We start from the raw sequence: 19449 nt of genomic DNA, 5'->3' as shown, positions 1-19449 counted from the left end.
TATAATTTTAAAGGTTAAAAGACCATCTCTAAGCAGCTTAATGCTCCTGTTAATATTTGTGCAAATATTAAGAAGTTTAAGGTCCATTGGGGATGTAGCCACATCACTGCACGCAACTTTACAAGGAAAATCAACCTCAGGCTGAACAGAAGGTTTGTGCGAATGGTAGACAAAGAGCTAAGGAAAGCATTTGAGAAGATACAAGCTGAAGGTCAGAGTGCTTGAAACCACTTTGCTTAAAATGCTTCTGGAAAGGTTTTTTGGCAAGGCACATCAGCTGTATGTTTACTGATGCAAAATTAAGCTTTCAAAGGTACTTAAATTTCTTCTTTGAGGCTTTTTATCTGATGCAGGAAGTCATGAATCCATGCAGAGCACAATGAAAACAAAGACTACCAAACCAGAGAGAAACGTACTGCCCAATGAACAATCTCTCTCAGCTGCAGCTCATGGTTCCACCAACAGGATAAAAAACCCAAAACCTACAGCTGAAAGCAACTGAAGATTGCCAAGAACAAAAACACTGAACTCTTCTGAAGTGGCCTTTTATGAGTTCTGATCTAAATCCCATCAAACATCAATGGAAAGAGTTGAAACATGCAGTCTGAAGAAGGTTTTCTTATAAACTGAGACACCTTGTGCAGTTTGCTCATGAAGATTGAGCCAGATTACATGCAGGACTGGTCCAGACGTCTCGCTGAGAGCTACAGAAATCACTTATTGGCAGTGATTAAAAGGTTGTTCAACAAAATATTAGGTTGAGTCTCCCATTATTTTTGTCCTTGTTATTTTTTTTTTATTCGGTTGAATCCAAAATCAAAGTCAGATTTTTATGAAAAATAGAATCACTGTGAAAGTAACCACAAATTTGTCAAAACTTTTATAAGGAGATAAGGAAAGCCTCCTTTAAATTGCAGATCCCTTTTTTTTTTTTGTTTCAATAATTATTCAAAATTATCACCAGGGATAAATAACTTATGTAAATAGGTAAATATATGATTTAAATAAATAATTTGTAAAAATGTATCACATTTACATATATATTTTTAATAGCTATATATATATTTTTGATAGCTATATATATATATATATATATATATATATATATATATATATATATATATATATATATAAAATATATACACACACACACACACACACACACACTGAACAAAATTATAAACGCAACACTTTTCCCCCTATTTTTTATGAGCTGAACTTAAAGATCTAAGTCGTTTTCTACGTACACAAAAGGCCTATTTCTCTCAAATATTGTTCACAAATCTGTCTAAATCTGTGTTAGTGAGCACTTCTCCTTTGCTGGGAGAATCATCCACCTCACAGGTGTGACAGATCAAGATGCTGATTACACAGATGTCACAAGTTTTAAGGGGAATCATGCAGTTGGCATGCTGACTGCAGGAATGTCCACCAGAGCTGTTGCCTGTGAATTGAACGTTCATTTCTCTACCATATGCTGTCTCCAAAGGCGTTTCAGAGAATTTGGCAGTACATCCAACCGGACTCACAACCGCAGACCGTGTGTAACCACACCAGTCCATGACCTCCACATCCATCAACTTCACCGCCAAGATTGTCTGAGACCAGCCACCCGGACAGCTGCTGCAACAATCGGTTTGCATAACCAAAGAATTTCTGCTCAAACTGTCAGAAAGCGTCTCAGGGAAGCTCATCTGCATGCTCGTCGTCCTCATCGGGGTCTCGACTCGACTGCAGTTCGTCGTCGTAACCGACTTGAGTGGGAAAATGCTCACATTCTATGGCACTTTGGAGAGGTGTTCTCTCTTCACAGATAAATCCCGGGTTTTTACTGTACAGGGCAAAATTTGTGAGGCAAATGGTGGTCACAACAGATACTGACTGGTTTTCGGACCCCTCAATACAGTAAAACTGCACGTTTTATAGTGCCCTTTTATTGGGGCCAGCCTAAAGCACACCTGTGCAATATTCATGCTGTGTAATCAGCATCTTGATATGCCTCACCTGTGAGGTGGATGATTCTCTCAGCAAAGGAGAAGTGCTTACTAACACAGATTTAGACAGATTTGTGAACAATATTTGAGAGAAATCTTTGAGTTCAGCTCATGAAAAATGGGGGCAAAAACAAAAGTGTATAGCATCTCTACACACACACACACACACACACACACACTATATATATATATATATATATATATATATATATATATATATATATATATATATATATATATATGTAAATCTTTTTACATATACATTTTTGAATGATTTATTTAGCTATAATATAAATAGCTTATGTACATATTTGATTCCTACTTGTTTATTGCGTCAGGTGTTTCAAAGACTAAACGAATCCAATACCATATTTTGCACTACTTCTGACTGATCACCTTTATCCTGTGATGAAACGTTTCTGCTGATGGGCGTGGTTTCTTCAGGGTGACTCCACACACCATCCATTGGGCAAAAGGGCTTACTGGAGGTTTAACTTTTTTCTTCTGAGAACGAAAGTGATATAAAAATCATGTCTTTTACAGTCACCAGAGCTTAACAAAATTAAATGTGTGAGACCCTCCACCACCACCACCACCTGAGAGAAGAACTACAGGCCTCTGTAAAGACAGTTCAAGACATGTAGAGTCGATGAGAGTTAAATATATAATAATCCAAAGAATAGGTGAATGAGCTAAAACCAGTGCCCCAATATCCTGTGTGAACATGTTGGATTGAAGGTAAAACAGAAAGTGGATTTAAAGCGCTCTATACCGAATGAATGTTTTCTCCTCCTGGTGCAAAAAGAGAAAACAAACTTTTGTTGCGAGTTTATTCGTAACAAAACGAACAAAAAAAGTTCCACAAATACCCCTGTATTCTCACACGACTTGTTTTCTCACAGCAAAAGTAGGAAAATAAAAAAGCATAAGATTATTTCTCTAAAATATTTACATTTACTACAAAATAAGAGGTAAATAACAGAAGACAGGCATCACTTTGTGCTCACGTCGACTGGATGGGCCAAAAATAGCAGAAACGCACATCAAGTTCTTACAAGGTGAAAAAAAAAAAAGCATTACAATGGATATTTGGTCATATCACATGATGAAACAAACAGTGAGGATTTATTTCTACATGAAAAGTCTGTTATGGATCGTTCACATTTCTGTTCATGTGGAAGACGGGAAAAAAAAACTTGGATTTTTTCTGTAGATTGGAAATAAAATGTGTGCAGTAACGTTACGCTGATGTTTAGAGTTTTTTCTTTTTTTAATTCATGGTAAATTTGTTTTAAATGCAGAGGAACACACCGAACACTGTGTAAGAGAAGTCCCAAATGTTCTAGTGGAGCCACAAACCCCTGAAATCCTCTGGAGCTTTGGCTCTTGGCGAAAAAAAAAAAGTTCATTGAGAAAACTTGGTCCTGTCCTTTCGTTCGGCTACTCGGGCACCTTCGTGTTGTCTTCTGGAAAACGTCGAACACTAAACACTACAAAGCGTATATTCTCCTTAAGATTTAACACCGAAAAGATATTTCGTTTTTATACTGTAACATGCACGCGCTGTGGTCACCATGGTGATAACGGAAACGCTCCGTAATTGAGAACGAACAATGGTTTTGTGCATAGAGTGAAAGTGTGTTGTTTACACACGGCGTGAAATAACACCCAGGCTTCTGTCCACACACACACACACACACACACTAAGACCATTAACACATCTCAACAGCTGATTATGTTCCTGGGATGAGTGCACGCTTTCAAGAAAAGAAAAAAAAACAATATTCAGTAAAACGGAACACAATTTGTAAAACGAATATTTGTGCCTCAAGGTGTTGGTGTTTTTTTTTTTTTTTTTTACATTTATAGTGCAAATTATATTATAATATAGAATAACTTACATATGGCCAGGAACCCTGCATGAATATCCTCAAAAGGTGAAGATGTCTATACGGACAAAGCAGCACCTCACTAGCTAAAGTTTTCAAACACTGCATGCTCTCCAAAGAGGCGAGATCATAAGACCCCTCCTAATAAAAGAAAAAGATTGTGTAATATTCAATAAACTGATCTCGTTTCTTTTGATGACTAATATAAAATATGAATGTTCTCAAAAATTCATGAATTAGGTCAAATATAGTATATATATATATATATATATATATATCCATCCAAAAATGTGCATGCATACACTTTATGTAGTATCAGCCTTGGCAGCATCAATTTGTACTAATCAATATGGCTTTGTAAAAAATCGTGAGCACGTTTTTTTTATTAGTATTTTTCTCGAGATGTACGCTCGTCCTATTAAAATCCGGTGTGGCACGTGTACAATCCTAGTGTATCAAAATTGTCTAAAAACTATAATGCAGGTACACAGAAGTAGAACTAAAGTGAACTATCGAAAACCATGATAAGGCACTACTACTTTCGAGACGATCGTCTGTGGTGCTGTAACGCCACCGTGGAAACGTGTGTTAAGGTGAATATTAGAAATTGGTTGATAAACACAAGCCACGTTGTAAATGTGCTTATATTTGTGTGGTGGTCTGGGAAAACCATTTGCATGATGAAGACTGGAAAACTCCAGACTGAAAGGACAGCGAGTCCCCACGTTACGATTGAGATGTGTTCTGGGGACACCATCGTAATTTGAGACATGGCCTAGCATGACCTAGAGTCTTAAAGAATGGTGATCAGTATGGGGTAGTATACTGCAACTTGTTAATAATCTAACAAATTACAGTGCATAATTTATCAAAACAGAGCAATTTACACCACCCTGCTACATTCTGCCTGCCGTGCAAAACGTACAATATTTTAAAACAGTTGGATCGAAAAGTCGTAAGTCGAACCATCGTAACCCGAGGACCATCTGCACAATGTTTAGAATTTCAGACCACAGCTCTGTCGAGTGCAACATCTGCGACACCTCTGACGGGTTTATATTAGCGCTCGTTCTGATACGTGATCATTTCTGATCATGAACTGCTCACGCATCGTTTTATGAATTGTGTGTACCCCAGTGTTAGTGCATTGTAAGGCCAGGTTCACACACACTTCATTTCTATCCGGTATTTTTCTCCATGCATGCACCAAACTAATCAAACTAATAAGCGAATAGTTTGTGGTCAAAATGAACACGGATTGAGATGACTGTAATGATGTAAAAAAAGAAAAAGATAAAGAAAGAAAGCTAAACTCAAGAGAAACTAACGCTCTGTATCTATTTTGTCGACTTGCACCACGCATTAAACAAAGAGATCAGTGCGTTTCATCATGCATTCATTGAGAACTGAAATAAAGTTACATTCGTGGCTCGCAGAAGCCGGGACGAGCTGCTTCCGCACTCCATACATACAACAGTGGGACAAAGTGTGAACTTGGCCTAATAATCAGATGTAAAACGCGTTCTTTACACGGGAAACACCACAATTCATGTTGTTTTGCTGCATTAATTTCAGGATAGCAGCCAGTGAGAAAACACCTGTTATAGCGACTGGAACTGGAACTTGTTTTTCAGGACATGATGCGATCATTTTGATAAAATAAAATAAAAATTGTCACCAAAATAGTGTGAGATAAAGGAATAAAACAGTGCGGGACTAACTATAACCCAACTCCTTATACAGTGTTCTATTGTACCTAGAAATAGTTTTTCACATCTTTTGGTGAAAGGTATTTATGGTTGCTATGGCTGTGTTTACACTTGGCATCAGCATGTGACCTGTATCCGGATGTTGTTCACATACACATTGAAAAGAAAAAAAGTGTAAACAGGCTTCTGATCGGAATGTTATCCAATCAACGTGGCCTGGACAGAAGTCGTCGAGAATCTATCCACCTTATTAATAACTGCAGACTCCTCGGTTTGCGCGATTCGTAAAAATGTCCAGTGACTGAAAATGAAAAAAAAATATTGCGTGGGAAAGACAGATCTGATCAGTTACACAGATGGAGAAGTCAGTTGATGTTGCCGAGTGTAAACGCCGCATCCTAATTACCTGATGATCTGATCTGCTTGATTGGATCACTGTGATCGCATGTTAAAGTGTAAACTAGACCTTTTTGAACTAGGAGGTGGGACCCTGGGACGTGGGTAATTGTTTGGAACAGGTGCCGCTAGTGATCACGGAGCGGTGGAGCGGTGCGCAACAAGCGCTCTCTGTAAAACCTTTATATAAGAATGGTGATAGTGTGAGTGCTGCACAAAGGGAATTTGGGCGTCTTTACCAGTTAGGACGTCTTGATCGTGTCCCGTCTGCTCATGCGATTACAATGTGGGGTGCGTAATTTCAAAGAAGCATCTCAGCACAGTAATGGTGCGTGTTGTGGTGTGGAGCTTTGAGGGCTCCTCAGGATTAGCAGACGGTAAACGATCATGCGGTCCTGACTGGTAATGATGCCGAATTTCCCTTTGCGCAGCAACTCGCACTATCAAAGGCTTATAAAGGCTCCATTATAACTAAGGTTTCTAAACGAGCTCAAGCTGGTTCTAAGCAGTTCCCGATGCACCAGAGTCGCCAACTCCTAGTTCAAAAATTTCATTCCAGCCTGACAGATTTTTCCCAAACCACCACATACAGCACATATATGTACATAAATGAATACTGTATATATGACGTCAAACTACTGTGGATTATTCAGTGTGCTTTCGAAGTTAAATGAAAAGTGCAGTCATTTGTAGTATTGCACAACCTTTTGAGAAGTCACGACTGCCAGTGGTTCACTCTGCATGTGAGTGTGTGTCTGTGTGTGCACATATCCGTGTGCGATCGGGAGTTAAAGGGGGTGGGGGGTGGTTGTCTGTGATTAGGTATTAGCCCCAATCTCTTACAAGTTGGTAACTAATCAGTGGTACAACTGAATCAAAAACACATTTTAAAAATGAAACGTCGCCTCCCAGACGCTGGATTTCATGTTCATGGTGATTATTTGACGATTATCTTAAGATAGCCCTGAATTGACCTGAACTAAACTGGCCTTTGAATCATTTCGGGGCTATCTTACGTTTCCAGAGCCAAGGACACACAGCGTGACAGTACGCTCAGTACAGACGGTGTAAAGACAGTCGCGCCGGGAGACAGTTATTTAGCACAGAAGATCACACGGGAGGAAATGTCCTGCTGGTCCAGAGAAGCTTGGAGAAACCAGAGACGCTTTATGTTGCATAGTGATCGAAACTGCCCAAGTACTCCAGTGCTGCACGATAGCAAAACTGGTACTGTTCCTGCAGAGCACAAACACACACAAACACACACACGCATCAAACCACAAACCAAGATCTCATGCTATCCTGTGCAGTATTTATAACGACTGCTGTCTCGGTGCTGTGTGTCCTGTACCAGTGTGTGAATACACACCTCCGTCTGCACCATGGCTGGTCTCTGTGTTCGCAGCATTTTGACAGTTTGGAAGATGTCGACCACTCCTTCATAACGCATCCTCTCCAGCACTATGCTCAACGTGATAAAGACACCTGTCCTCCCAACACCAGCACTGCCACACACACACACACACACACACACACACACACTGCAATTATACATTGTTATTCTTAATATGCATAGAAGTACAGTTTAAAGTAAAGAAAAAAAAATCTCTGCACTGAAAAAAAATCCCTCAGTTACAGTTATTAATATTTATTAGTTTTACACTGAGCTGGCAACCCACTACACACCCTCATTAGCAAACCCATGCCTCGGTGTGTTTTATTGTATTTCTTTTTAAATCAGCAACTTTATGAGTGAGGATCAGTGGTGAATAAAATACACAAAGCATGTACTCTAGTTAGAGCAGATACACTCTAAAATATGACTCCAGTAAAAGTGTCCCTTTAAACTTTCACTTAAGTAAAAGTACAAAAGATTTTGCCTTCAGATGTACTTAAGTATCCAAAGTATTATGATTTATTACAGCTATAATGTTCCTATTATCATTTTTGTCACAAGACTCTTCGCTTAATCAACTCAGTTTATGTGAAAAGACTCTAATTTTACTTTCAGTACAACAATCTATTAATACAATGATGATAATGAGTAAAAACACTGATTGATATCTATTAAAATGATCATTAACCCAAAACTTTCTTTTCATCTACTTCAAACAAAATCACACAAATAAGGTCACGTGTGTTGTGGTGAGTTCGAGTCAGGAGTTTCTTCATCATTTATCCCTCTGTTAATGTTCTGCTTTATGTTGAACTGTATGTTGGTGATGAGTAGATACACCAAGCGCAAGAACAAGTGTACAACAGAGCGTGCGCTCGACCCTGATTGGTGGACTGCTGTGTCATAAATAAAAAGGAACCAGATTTCGCAAAATGTAGTTGAGTAAAAGGTGAGATATTTGTCTGTGAAATGTAGTGAAGTTGAATTTAAGGGTCTCCACAAATGGAAATACAGATACAAGTAAAAGCTGCATTTACATTTACCTGTTTACTGTTTCCCACTGGTGAGGAGTAACAAAAGACATTGCTATAGAGCAGCTGTACAAATACCTATGTATATATGTTTTATATTTTATATCATATTTATAGATGGACATGTTTATATTTGCTCTTTCTAAACATTTATCATTTCTAGAGTAAATGCTCATGCATGGTTTAAAATGTCCGTACACATTGAAACGAGGAGACGGTAATTTGGTACATTTAGAATGAGTCTCCCGTGTTGGTGTTTTGTATTAGTCAGAAGTGTGTTTAAAAAAATAAATTAATTAAATACCAGTGACTTAGTCATTAATATTTAATTAGTCATCTCAGTCACACATGGCCTACACACAGACTATCTGGGGCATGTTTTACACTGAGCTGGCAACTCACTACACAATCTCATTAGCTAACCCACGCCTTAGTGTGTACACACATTCGTTTAGTTTTTTATCAGCAAGTTAATGAGTGAGGAAATGTGTTATTTGAATAGCATTATTGCATTACTCTACATTTATTTACAAGTATTTGTACTTTATCAGTGTATTTTCAGGTTAGAAAAAAATGATTATTACATCTGAATGCATAATATGTGAATTTTTACCTCATACCTTTCAGAAAAAACATGCTGTTCCACACTACTGTGAAGTACAAACACAAATTGTGTAAATGAGGAGCAGTGGCGAGAGCACGGTGTAACCCCATGGCTCTGATGAGAATGTGTGTGGAGGAAGGGCTCTAAATGTGCCTGTAAGTGTAGAATCCTCTGTGACGTGCAGGAGAACGCATTGATTATTATAATAGAGTTCTCATAGATCAGTGCTTTTACTTTTGATATTTAAGGAACATTGAAATGCGAGTGCTTCATCAGTCACTGTAGTCTACAGGTGAGAGTCCCCGATCTCGATACTTAGTTCAGTAGATAATAAGGTGTTTTTGATAACTAGGAATCTTTAGAGCAGTCATGTGAAACCAACAGTCACACAAAAATAGTGGACAGTGGTTTAGTAGCTAAACTACCACTTTGCTATGAATGTCCAGATTGTCTCCGTACCTGCAGTGTACCGTTATTGGTCCGTCTTGACCAAACTGCTCTTTTGTCTTGTGCACTTGGCCGATAAAGTCTATGAAGCCTTCGCCAGACTTTGGCACGCCCTGTTCCGGCCAATCGGTAAACTGGAACTGGCGAACAGTTCTGGACTGGCCATCCTGAGAACACAAACACATTAGGATGAGTGTGTACGTGTGTGTGTGTGTGTGTGTGTGTGTGTGTGTGTGTGTGTGCGTGTGTAAACAGCCAGACCATTCCAGATTGTTCCAGGAAAAAACAGGTACATAGTGAGCTGGCAGCGTGACTCATTGTATGGGTGGGAGTGTGAGTAGATAAATGTGTGTGGGAAAACAGTATTCTGGTGCTTCAGGGGACATTTTGCTCATTCCCATAACATAAATGATGTATTTATTTAGTTGAGGTTGAAGTTATATGAAGTGACAAGTATTTACTGCAGTTTGATTCCATTTTACTTATATGGGGCTTTCAACTTTGTTGCGAAGACGCTGTGGTAGCACAAACATCGTGTGGAAAGGTGAGAAAATGACACTGAAGTGTGTGTGTGTGTGTGTGTCTCTGTAAGGAACACACCCTGGCATCAGTCACTTTAAACTCTCGCAGGATGTACTGTGGCATATTGTACTCAGCCATGGGGTCCACCACAAAGTACTGATAGCGTGCTGACCTTTCTGAAGGCCAGTATTGGTGGCACTTCTCCTGAAGAAACACAGAAATGTACAATTTGAGGACTGTGATTTTGTAGCACAGTAGGAGAACGTTAAACAGTGTGTGTGTGTGTGTGTGTGTGTGTGTGTGTGTGGAACTAACCCTTCCCATCTCTCGAAGTTTAGTGAGCATCACTACAATAGTGGAGTTGTGTTCCCACAGCATTCTCCAGTAATCTTCTGCTGTCTCAGCCAGAGGACCTTGCGTGGCAATATACGCCCTCTGCTGCCTGCAGGGAGAAGCAGAACGAGTGAGTGGGTGCAGAGGGCGTTTTAGATTGATCCAATAAAGAGTGACAAGAAGCATGCTAAGAATATATCTAGCAGCCTGAGTGACATCTGACATGTTCTCCTATGGATAGTAAAAAAAAAAAAAAAGACACATTTCTAGAATTTGTATAGGACGTGGTTTTATCCAGAACACTGAAAAGGTCAAACACTACTATAAAAGATTTCAACCTTGCAGTTCCCCTGGGCAAAAAAAAAACACAACAGTAATTATCTAAAACAACTGATCTCCACTGTTCGATGGATGGATTTTTTTGGATGATTCTTATTTGACTGAACCCAAGTGGTTACTGCTTTCTATTATTAGTCAGTGGTGGATGAAGTACACAAAGCATGTACTCTAGTTAAAGCAGATACACTCTAAAATATAACTCCAGTAAAAGTGTCCCTTTAAACTTTCAATTAAGTCAAAGTACAAAGGTTTTTCCCTTCAAATGTACTTAAGTATACAAAGTATTACGATTTATTACAGCTTTAATGTTCCTATTATCATTTTTTATCACAAGACTCTTCGCTTAATCAGCTCAGTTTATGTAAAAATACTTTGTTACTTTCAGTACAACAATCTATTATTACAATGATATTAATGAGTAAAAACACTGATTTCTATTACAATGATCATGAGCCCAAAAGCTTCTTTTCAACTGTTTAAAAGAAATCACACAAATAAGGTCACGTGTGTTGTGGTGAGTTCGAGTCAGATGTTTCTTAGATCATTTATTCCTCTGTAAATGTTCTGCTTGATGTTGAACTGATGCTGAACTGTATGTTGGTGATGAGTAGATACACCAAGTGCCAATCAAAACAAGTTCACAACAGAGCGCGCGCTCGACCCTGATTGGTGGACTGCTTTTTGTTTTGGAATACCCTTTAAAAGAGAGATGGGGGAAGATTGTATGGTAAATACAGATTTAGTGTCATGTGGAGATCTAATATGAACAATACTGTATCTTGCAAAGTAAGTTTTTCCTGTAAATAGTGCGCTCGTACCTATAACCGTCTATAAAGCTGGCATTGACGTAGTCCGAACCCTCCACTCCTCGGATGGGCTGCAGTCCCACACGTGTGCTCTCGTACGGCATGATGTTCACCAGCCTGTTTTTAAACTTGTTGCAGGGCAGGTTGGCACTCACAAACCGGGAGTTGTGTGCTCTCGCGTTCGCTAACCTCTGAATAGGAAAGAATCGCGACAGGATATAAATCTTTACTACATAAAGTAAAGCTAATGCATGTGGATCAGTGCAAATCCTGTTTATTCTTCATGTTTGTCTAAGATTTCAGAACTGATTGCTAAAGAGAGAAGCAGACGATCTTCACCAGACGACGTAATGTTCTACAAAAAGCACATTTTAACTCTAAAAGCGGAAACACTTCAGGGTGTGTTAATATATAGAATTAATCAGCAACGTCATTTCTGTAACAATATTTTCTATCAAACAGCAGGTCCAGATGTGGCTTATTCACATGACAGCATTTTGCCTACAGACACGATGTTTTATTAATTAAATAAGAAATCGTACTTTTGTACGGTCAGTTTATAGTAATGTTGGAACATCCAGCAAAGGAAACTCTTTTTTTTTTTTCCTTTCTTCAAATAAATAATACAAAAATTCAGTAGTTTGAAAAGTTGGAAAGAACAAAAATGACCTTTTTTCTTATATGTGTTGCTACTAATATTAGAACAAGTGCATTAATATAAACCACCTTGCAGCCAGGATTAGTGTTTAATCAACACCTGCGCTGTGGTGTACACAAAAACAACTTGAAGTTAACAATAATACCTGCAGAAGAATTTACAGATGATGAGATCAATCGCAGCTTTGCACTGAGGCTTCAGATCTCGAATGTGAACCATAAAAAGATGTGAAGTGAACACTTTATTAGCAATTCACATGCTGCACCGACACACTCACTTTAAACTCGTGCTCCATGGCGCTGATGTTGTCAGGAGGCTCAGCCTGTGTGAGTCTCTGGATGTACGCGTAGAGGTTGCGCGCGGGCACCTCCGTGTTGCCGCACATCACGGCTTCCAGCAGCGCGTCGTATATGAACACGTACTGCTCTTCTGTCTGCACCATGTAGTTTCTCTGAGAGCGCATCAGTGTCACGTGGCCGTACACGTCAACCGTCTTTTCCTGCTTCACGCGCTCCAGCATGGCATCGATCACGATGAAGCAGCCGGTCCGCCCTACGCCCGCACTGAGACACACACACACACACACACACACACACACACAGAAAAGCGTAAGAACAGGGACATGAGAATGACACCTTGATAATAAAATTTTTTATTAAAATTGAGCAACAGTAATGAAGTTTTTTTTCATATTTCTAATTACACTTTATAACAATTTTATGTAGCTTTAATCATAAATCTTTTTGGTCATTTAATTTGAACGTCAGAGTAAGACAATTAAATAAAGGAGTGACAAAACTTTATTAGCTTCTACAGTGTTTTGTAATGTGCTTGTGTGTGTGTGTGTGTGTGTGTGTGTGTGTGTGTGTGTGTGTGTGTGTGTGTGTTTGCGCACACCTGCAGTGCACTACGATAGGCCCAGCGTCTGGAGGATTACAGGCTTTGACTCTGCGCAGGAAGGCCAGGAATGGTGTAGGGTGCTCAGGTACACCGTGATCAGGCCACGCTGTGAACTGAAACTGGCGGACCTCCCTCTTCTCACTGCTGCCACTCTGTTTAACACACACACACACACACACACACACACACACACACACACACACACACACACACACACACACATATCAATTATTGAGGAACCAAATAAACCATTAAGATTATACACTGATCAGGAAAACCATTATGATGTTATAACAGTAAAGTGAAGAACACTGATTATCTCTTCATCATGGCACCTGTTAGCAGGTGGATATATTTATTAGGCAGCGAGTGAACATTTTGTCCTCAAAGTTGACGTGTTAGAAGCAGGAAAAAGGGGCGAGTGGAAGGATTTGAGCGTCTAGACGACTGGGTCAGAGCATCTCCAAAACAGCAGCTCTTGTGGGATGTGTTACTGGTCTGCAGTGGTCAGTATCTATCAAAAGTGCTCCAAGGAAGGAACAGTGGTGAACCGGCGACAGGATCATGAGCAGCCAAGGCTCATTGAGGCATGCGGGGAGTGAAGGCTGGTCAACAGACGAGCTTCTGTAGCTCAAACTGCTCAAGAAGGTCATGCTGTTAATGATCGACGGGTCAGAACTGTTTTAGCAGCAAAAGGGGACCAACACAATATTAGGCAGGTGGTCATAACATATATATTTATACATAATATGTTTGAGATAGAGAGAGAGAGAGAGAGAGAGAGAGAGAGAGAGAGAGAGAGAGAGAAACAGAAAAAGATAGCAAATGTGAAATTCACTGCCAAATGCCAAAAGTGCTAATTTGTGTGTGTGTGTGTGTGTGTGTGTGTTCACCTTAAAGAGTGCGAAAGTCCTGACACAGTAAGCAGCAAGCTCCACGGTGTCGAGCACAGACACCTGCATTTGGCCGTACGTCTCTGTGCCTCGACTCGGCCAGTACTGATCACACTTATTCTGCACACAGTGGAACAGACTTTCTTTAACACCTCACACACAAATATCACATCGCCAGAAAGTAGCAGCTTCACATCAGGCGCCTCGTAAAGTCTGAGTCAACTACCAAGAACTGCTTGTGAACTAAAAAAAATAAATAAATACATTAAAATCGCTAATTAGTGTGTAAAAATCATTATAATTCCAAACACATATGTTAAATTTATTTTTTTGTTGGTGTGTCCAGTTCTTGGTAGTACACCTTTAGAACACGTGATACATACTGAAGAATTTGGTTGGTAAAATCAGTGAAAACCCTGGTTAGTCATAATTTCATAATTATAAATAAACCTTTTAAACAGAATCAGAGGCTTTATGTTAATCCCAGTAACATGCAGTGATCAGGTGACTTGCAGATGCACATGATCAGTGTGTTAATCCCTGCTTTATCAGAGAAGCAGGTGCAAAGAAAAGAGAGTAAAGATGTGAAAGATAAGTGTGGAAGAGTAATGGATAAAGCTACTGTAGGTGCAAGGAAGAAAGCTGAAAGAGTGAAGGAGTGAGAGAGTGAGTGAGAGAGAGAGAGAGAGAGAGAGAGAGAGAGAGAGAGAGAGAGAGATGAAGGGGTAGAAATCTTGCCTTGAAGTAGAAATAGGAAGGCATCTGGAGAACAACAGACAAACATATCAAGGCCACTGAGTCACAGCTGACAGGACGACTGGACCACATGAGGAAATGGTATGAATGAGGTTTGTATGTTACATCAGGGAGCTAACAAGCCAATACATCCATAATAATAACAATTTAACGAAAAGAACAAATCAAATCAATTTGGGCCATTGCCCTCACCTCAATCACATGCTAACTTTCATCCTTATCTGTGATTAACGATGCGTCATTCAGCAGACAAAAGTCACTCCTGTCACGCAAGTTTCAATTCACAGGTTCCATTATGTTAAACATCAGGCTATAAACTTTTTGTTAACCATATTGTAAAATATGCAAAATATAAAAACATCTAAGACAGCTAAATGACAGCAAATGAAAATACCTTGAATTTTGTCATAAAAAACACTTTTCCTAATCTAAGACTAAAATAAACCAAATATACAATTAAATTGGTTTCTACATTTTTTTTATTGTTTTACTAAATACTAAAATACATTTAAATGTCAAATGCATAAATGCATCTATATAAGGCTGAATAATTATATAGATTTATAATAATCTAAAAAGAAATATAAATAAAATGTATTATATTATATTTAAGATATTGTAACTTGCCAGGACCATTTGTTAAAGGGAAATGTCTTTTTTTCCCCCTGACAGGCAGTAAAATTCCTGATGTCTGATGGTGTCTGATTGCTGCTTTGGTGATTCCGTTATAAAAGAGGACTCGTCCTCACTGTGTTTGTTGACAATTAATTAAATGAAACGCCGACGTGTTTTAAGATGTACAAAGCTAATGCTTTATTTTCCAATAAAAGAGCTTATTTATTTATTAAGTAAATTTTGCAGCAAGAAAACCTAAATTCAAAATGGGCTTTGTGTTCAATTAATAATGTTGTAGTTTAATTACAATGTTAGCTCTGTGTGTGTATGCATGTTTGTGCGCATGTGTGTGTGTGCGCATGTGTGTGTGTGCTCACCCTTGATTTCTCCTCCAATTTGGTTATCATAATGATGTTTGCCGTGTGCTGCTCCCACACCATCCTCCAGAAGTCACTGATGGTATCTGGCATGGGCCCCTGTGTGGCGATGTAGGCGCCTTGTCGTCGGTACCCGTCGATGAAATTGGCGTTGATGTAATCGCCACCTGGCTGACCTGAACGTCAACAACGAGAGAAGAGACTTAAAAATCAGTCTACCTCAAGCGATTGGGAAATATGACAAAAAAGACAATGAAAACAATAAAAAGAGGTTACTGAGACCCTGCAAACGAATGCTTTGATGCCACAGAAATACAAGAGAAAATTCTGTCCCACATAAAATTAATTCCAAACTCTACTGAAAAAATAATAGAAAAACCCTAGATAAATCATGACCTGTATTAAACAGCTTTTTTATATGTACGGTCAAAAAAGATGTTGCACGATCATGCCCATGCCCACACATGCACCCACTCACCATCACTGTTAGACAGCACTACTCTGGTGTGGTCGTAGGCGATGACATTTGCATAGCGATTCTTTGGTTTATTAATGTCCAGGTTTGAGTGCTCCCAAGAGAACTGCTGCCCAGGTCAATAGACTAGACATGAAAAAACAGCCAAAGAAATGATAAATGTCATAATTACGCTTTTAAACTTGCGTGAGAATTTGCTGTGAAAATTCTGTGCAAAGGTTTTAAGGCAGGTATGAAGAAATCGCTGTAAAATGAAAAGGCTTTTAAAAATATATATACATTTTAATTGTTCATGAATGCAAAAATGCAAAGTGAACGAACGGAATAAATATCCAAATCAAATCAATATTTGGTGTGACCACACTTTGGCTTTCAATTCTCCAGGGATTTTGTAGGATTAAAGTCTGGTGCGTGATTAAGCCCTTTTTACCCAGCAGGTGCTAATGATCAACAATTTCAGAAGTAGGTTGAAACACAAGTTATTAACTGAAACAGAAACAGTTGATCGTTGAGGAACAGCCAAACTCTGCTAAAATAAACCAAATAGAAGACAGTTTCATGTCAAACACTATGGCAAGACTGAGCACAGCTACAAGACACAAGGTACTGCATCAGCAAGTCAAAGATTTTATAGCAAATTGGGGTTTCAAGATGTGCCTATCAAATTATTTAAAATTAGCACAAAGAAACAACACAGTGGTTGTCCAAGGAACATTGGAACATGTCCCTCTAACATTGGAAGATCTACAGCAGTGCCATCAGCAAAGAACTGGTGGAAACCAGTGAGACCCAGGTACCCGCATGTACTGTCCGGAGAACTCTGGCCAAAAGTGGTCTTCATGGAAGACTCATAGTCAAAAACTTGGAAACAAGGCTAAGGTTGGTTGGTGCTGTGGTTAGTTCTCCAAGATGTTTGGAACAACCAACCTGCCGAGTTCCTTCACAAACGGTAAGTGTAAGAACTGAAGCTGTTTTGCAGGCAAAAGATTGTTATACCAAAAATCGAACTAATTACGATTTCTCTTCTGTTCATTTACTTTCCATTTTGTTAATTGATTAAATAAATTATAAATTATAAATGTATGTAACAATAATAATAAATTCTTACTTTACACCTTTTTCATAGGTGCCTAAACTTTCAGTTTCAAACAGTACCGTGTGTGTGTGTGTGTGTACAAAGAAAAAAAATTTACTTAGTCTGTGTAACTTGTTATTGGAATGCAAAACTATTAGCGATTGAGGACAAAAAGGATCAAACGCATGACGATACTGAAAAAAACCCTGATCAATCCTGCAAGAGACTTAAACCTAAGCTGTATGTTTACCTTCCAAAAAGGAAACCCTGTTAGACTGCAGTAGATCAGAGCCTGAATGTTTTGGAAAAGCCCAATCGAACCCAGAACTCAATCTAATAGAGAACATGATCTAGAAAATTCATAAGTGTTCTTTAAAAAACAGTGATAATCACACAGACTTTAGTGAGCGTACCTCATACTCCTGTGAGAACCTCAGGCCCTCACTGGCTTTCTTTCTCTCTATGTAACTGGGTAATTCTGAGATGGGAACTGGAGGATGACTGGTCATACCTGCCAATCAGAAAGAACAGGGTGAAAACTGCCGTGTAGGCGACACACTGGCAGAAGGTGATCCTGATGCATGAATGAAAAGAAATGAGTCTGGTTTTTCACATGAACACACAGCAGCTTCAGAATCAAGTCAGTGGGAAGAGCATTTTGGAAGGTGATTAGCGCACAGCCGTTAAATAAGACAAAGTTTTGTCTCGTAGCAGTTTAGTAGCACTCCAGCCCATTTCATTATGGACGACGTCTAATGACCGTTATTTCTGTGTTTGTTTGATTGCTTGTCTTTAGCTTTGTATTAATCAGAATGGGTTAGTCATGTCTGTTCTTGCAGGTGGAAGTTAAAAGGTCGATATAAAATGAACAACACAACTAACTTGGTAAACGACGATAACCAGAAGAACGCAAACCTGGAAAGGAGAGAGAACGACTTTGATAAACTTTGTGATTGTGTACTTTCTCCAGCTCCGGGTGCTGTACCGTGTGCTGCATGGTCTGGGATAAAGGTGCTGTTAGGATGTGTGTATTACCGGGTGTTGGGAAGTTGATTCTGCGGAGTTCCACGGGGTCTGATGGATGCTGAGAGCTCATGGCTTTGCCACTGCTTGGGAAACTGCACTTTCTGCCCTCTAACTCTGCCCGCTTCCTATACACAAAGATCACAAGCACAACATTTCTCCCTGCCAGCGTTATGTATTTCATTTGCAGTCGTACAAATGTTATTGTGTATTCACTGACCTGTCCGGTTTGCTGTTTTGTATCCAGCAGAGTTTTGTATCCATAAAGAAAAACATATAAATGTTAAAAAGATATAAACTATGCATTCAGAAATCCACAGTAGTGGTGCAACGGATCAGAAAACCAACGGTTCGGATCACATCACGGTTTTTGAGTCACAGATCGGATCATTCCATTTATTACCAAAAATTGTTGCGATTTGAACGACGTGGGAAGATTTGCAAGTTTTTCATGTGAACACATGACTACAGATTTCTGCGATAGTTAAAAAAATTACGATTAATCCGCAAGTTTATGAGCAATTAATGAGCAATTAATCTGCGGGTAAAGTGCATGCTGAACCGTGATCCGGTGCACCCCTAACTCTCTGTATACTATGTAAACCATTTAGAGCTTCCTCTTTGATCTTCACTATAATACTGTTGACCCTCCTTTTTTAATCCCTCTGTTCTTATTTCTGTCCTTCATTTCACCTCTTAAACAGAAGGATGAGGATGACTATGCTGATGATGAAGATGACAGCAAGCACAGGCCCCACCACCCAAAGCAGCCCCTCCTCTTCATCCACGATTGGTTGGGGCTCCATGTCTGAGAAGGCCACAGGGTCCGAAAACGGGCTGGTCGAGTAAATAGTCTAAAATAAACAACAAGTAACGTTATGATAAGCAGGATGGAGAGATGAGAGGAAGTGAGAGAAAGAGAAAAGACTCACATTCTGTCCCAGCTCTAAAATAGCGAGCACGAAACAGACATATTCCTGCCCGTTGAGAAGCAGTCGGTTCAGAAACACTCCATACACACGCCCGTCTCCCAGCCTAAACTCGGACGGAAGATTCGGAAAGTAGGCACTGATGTATGGCTTCGGTTCGGCCTGCCTCCGTAAGCGTACCGATCGGCTCGTACCGTTGATCATCTTCAGAATCTAAAATACAAATATAATGATGTATAATTAGCAATTGTAATATTAAAATACTATAAATGGTATTTTACG

The 19449-nt window shown here is 39.3% G+C and overlaps 1 protein-coding gene across 1 annotated transcript in view; it reads right to left on the bottom strand.

Moving 5' to 3' along the window:
- Nucleotides 1–2810: 2810 nt before the first annotated feature.
- The window catches only part of ptprdb (protein tyrosine phosphatase receptor type Db), a 78030-nt gene continuing 61391 nt past the window's right edge, over nt 2811–19449 (bottom strand). The window contains 16 exon segments of the mRNA XM_046842952.1: nt 2811–7224; nt 7358–7493; nt 9479–9633; nt 10067–10192; nt 10304–10430; nt 11479–11657; nt 12402–12687; nt 13022–13176; nt 13918–14037; nt 15666–15841; nt 16144–16266; nt 17625–17726; nt 18251–18366; nt 18459–18470; nt 18932–19092; nt 19171–19380. Coding sequence (XP_046698908.1) covers nt 7156–7224; nt 7358–7493; nt 9479–9633; nt 10067–10192; nt 10304–10430; nt 11479–11657; nt 12402–12687; nt 13022–13176; nt 13918–14037; nt 15666–15841; nt 16144–16266; nt 17625–17726; nt 18251–18366; nt 18459–18470; nt 18932–19092; nt 19171–19380 — 2253 coding nt within the window. The 3' untranslated portion in view covers nt 2811–7155.

The sequence above is a fragment of the Silurus meridionalis genome, chromosome 28, assembly GCF_014805685.1.
Source record: "Silurus meridionalis isolate SWU-2019-XX chromosome 28, ASM1480568v1, whole genome shotgun sequence".
NCBI lineage: Eukaryota > Metazoa > Chordata > Actinopteri > Siluriformes > Siluridae > Silurus > Silurus meridionalis.
The sequence above is the reverse complement of the archived record's forward strand: the minus strand, read 5'-3'. Positions and strand labels throughout refer to the sequence as shown.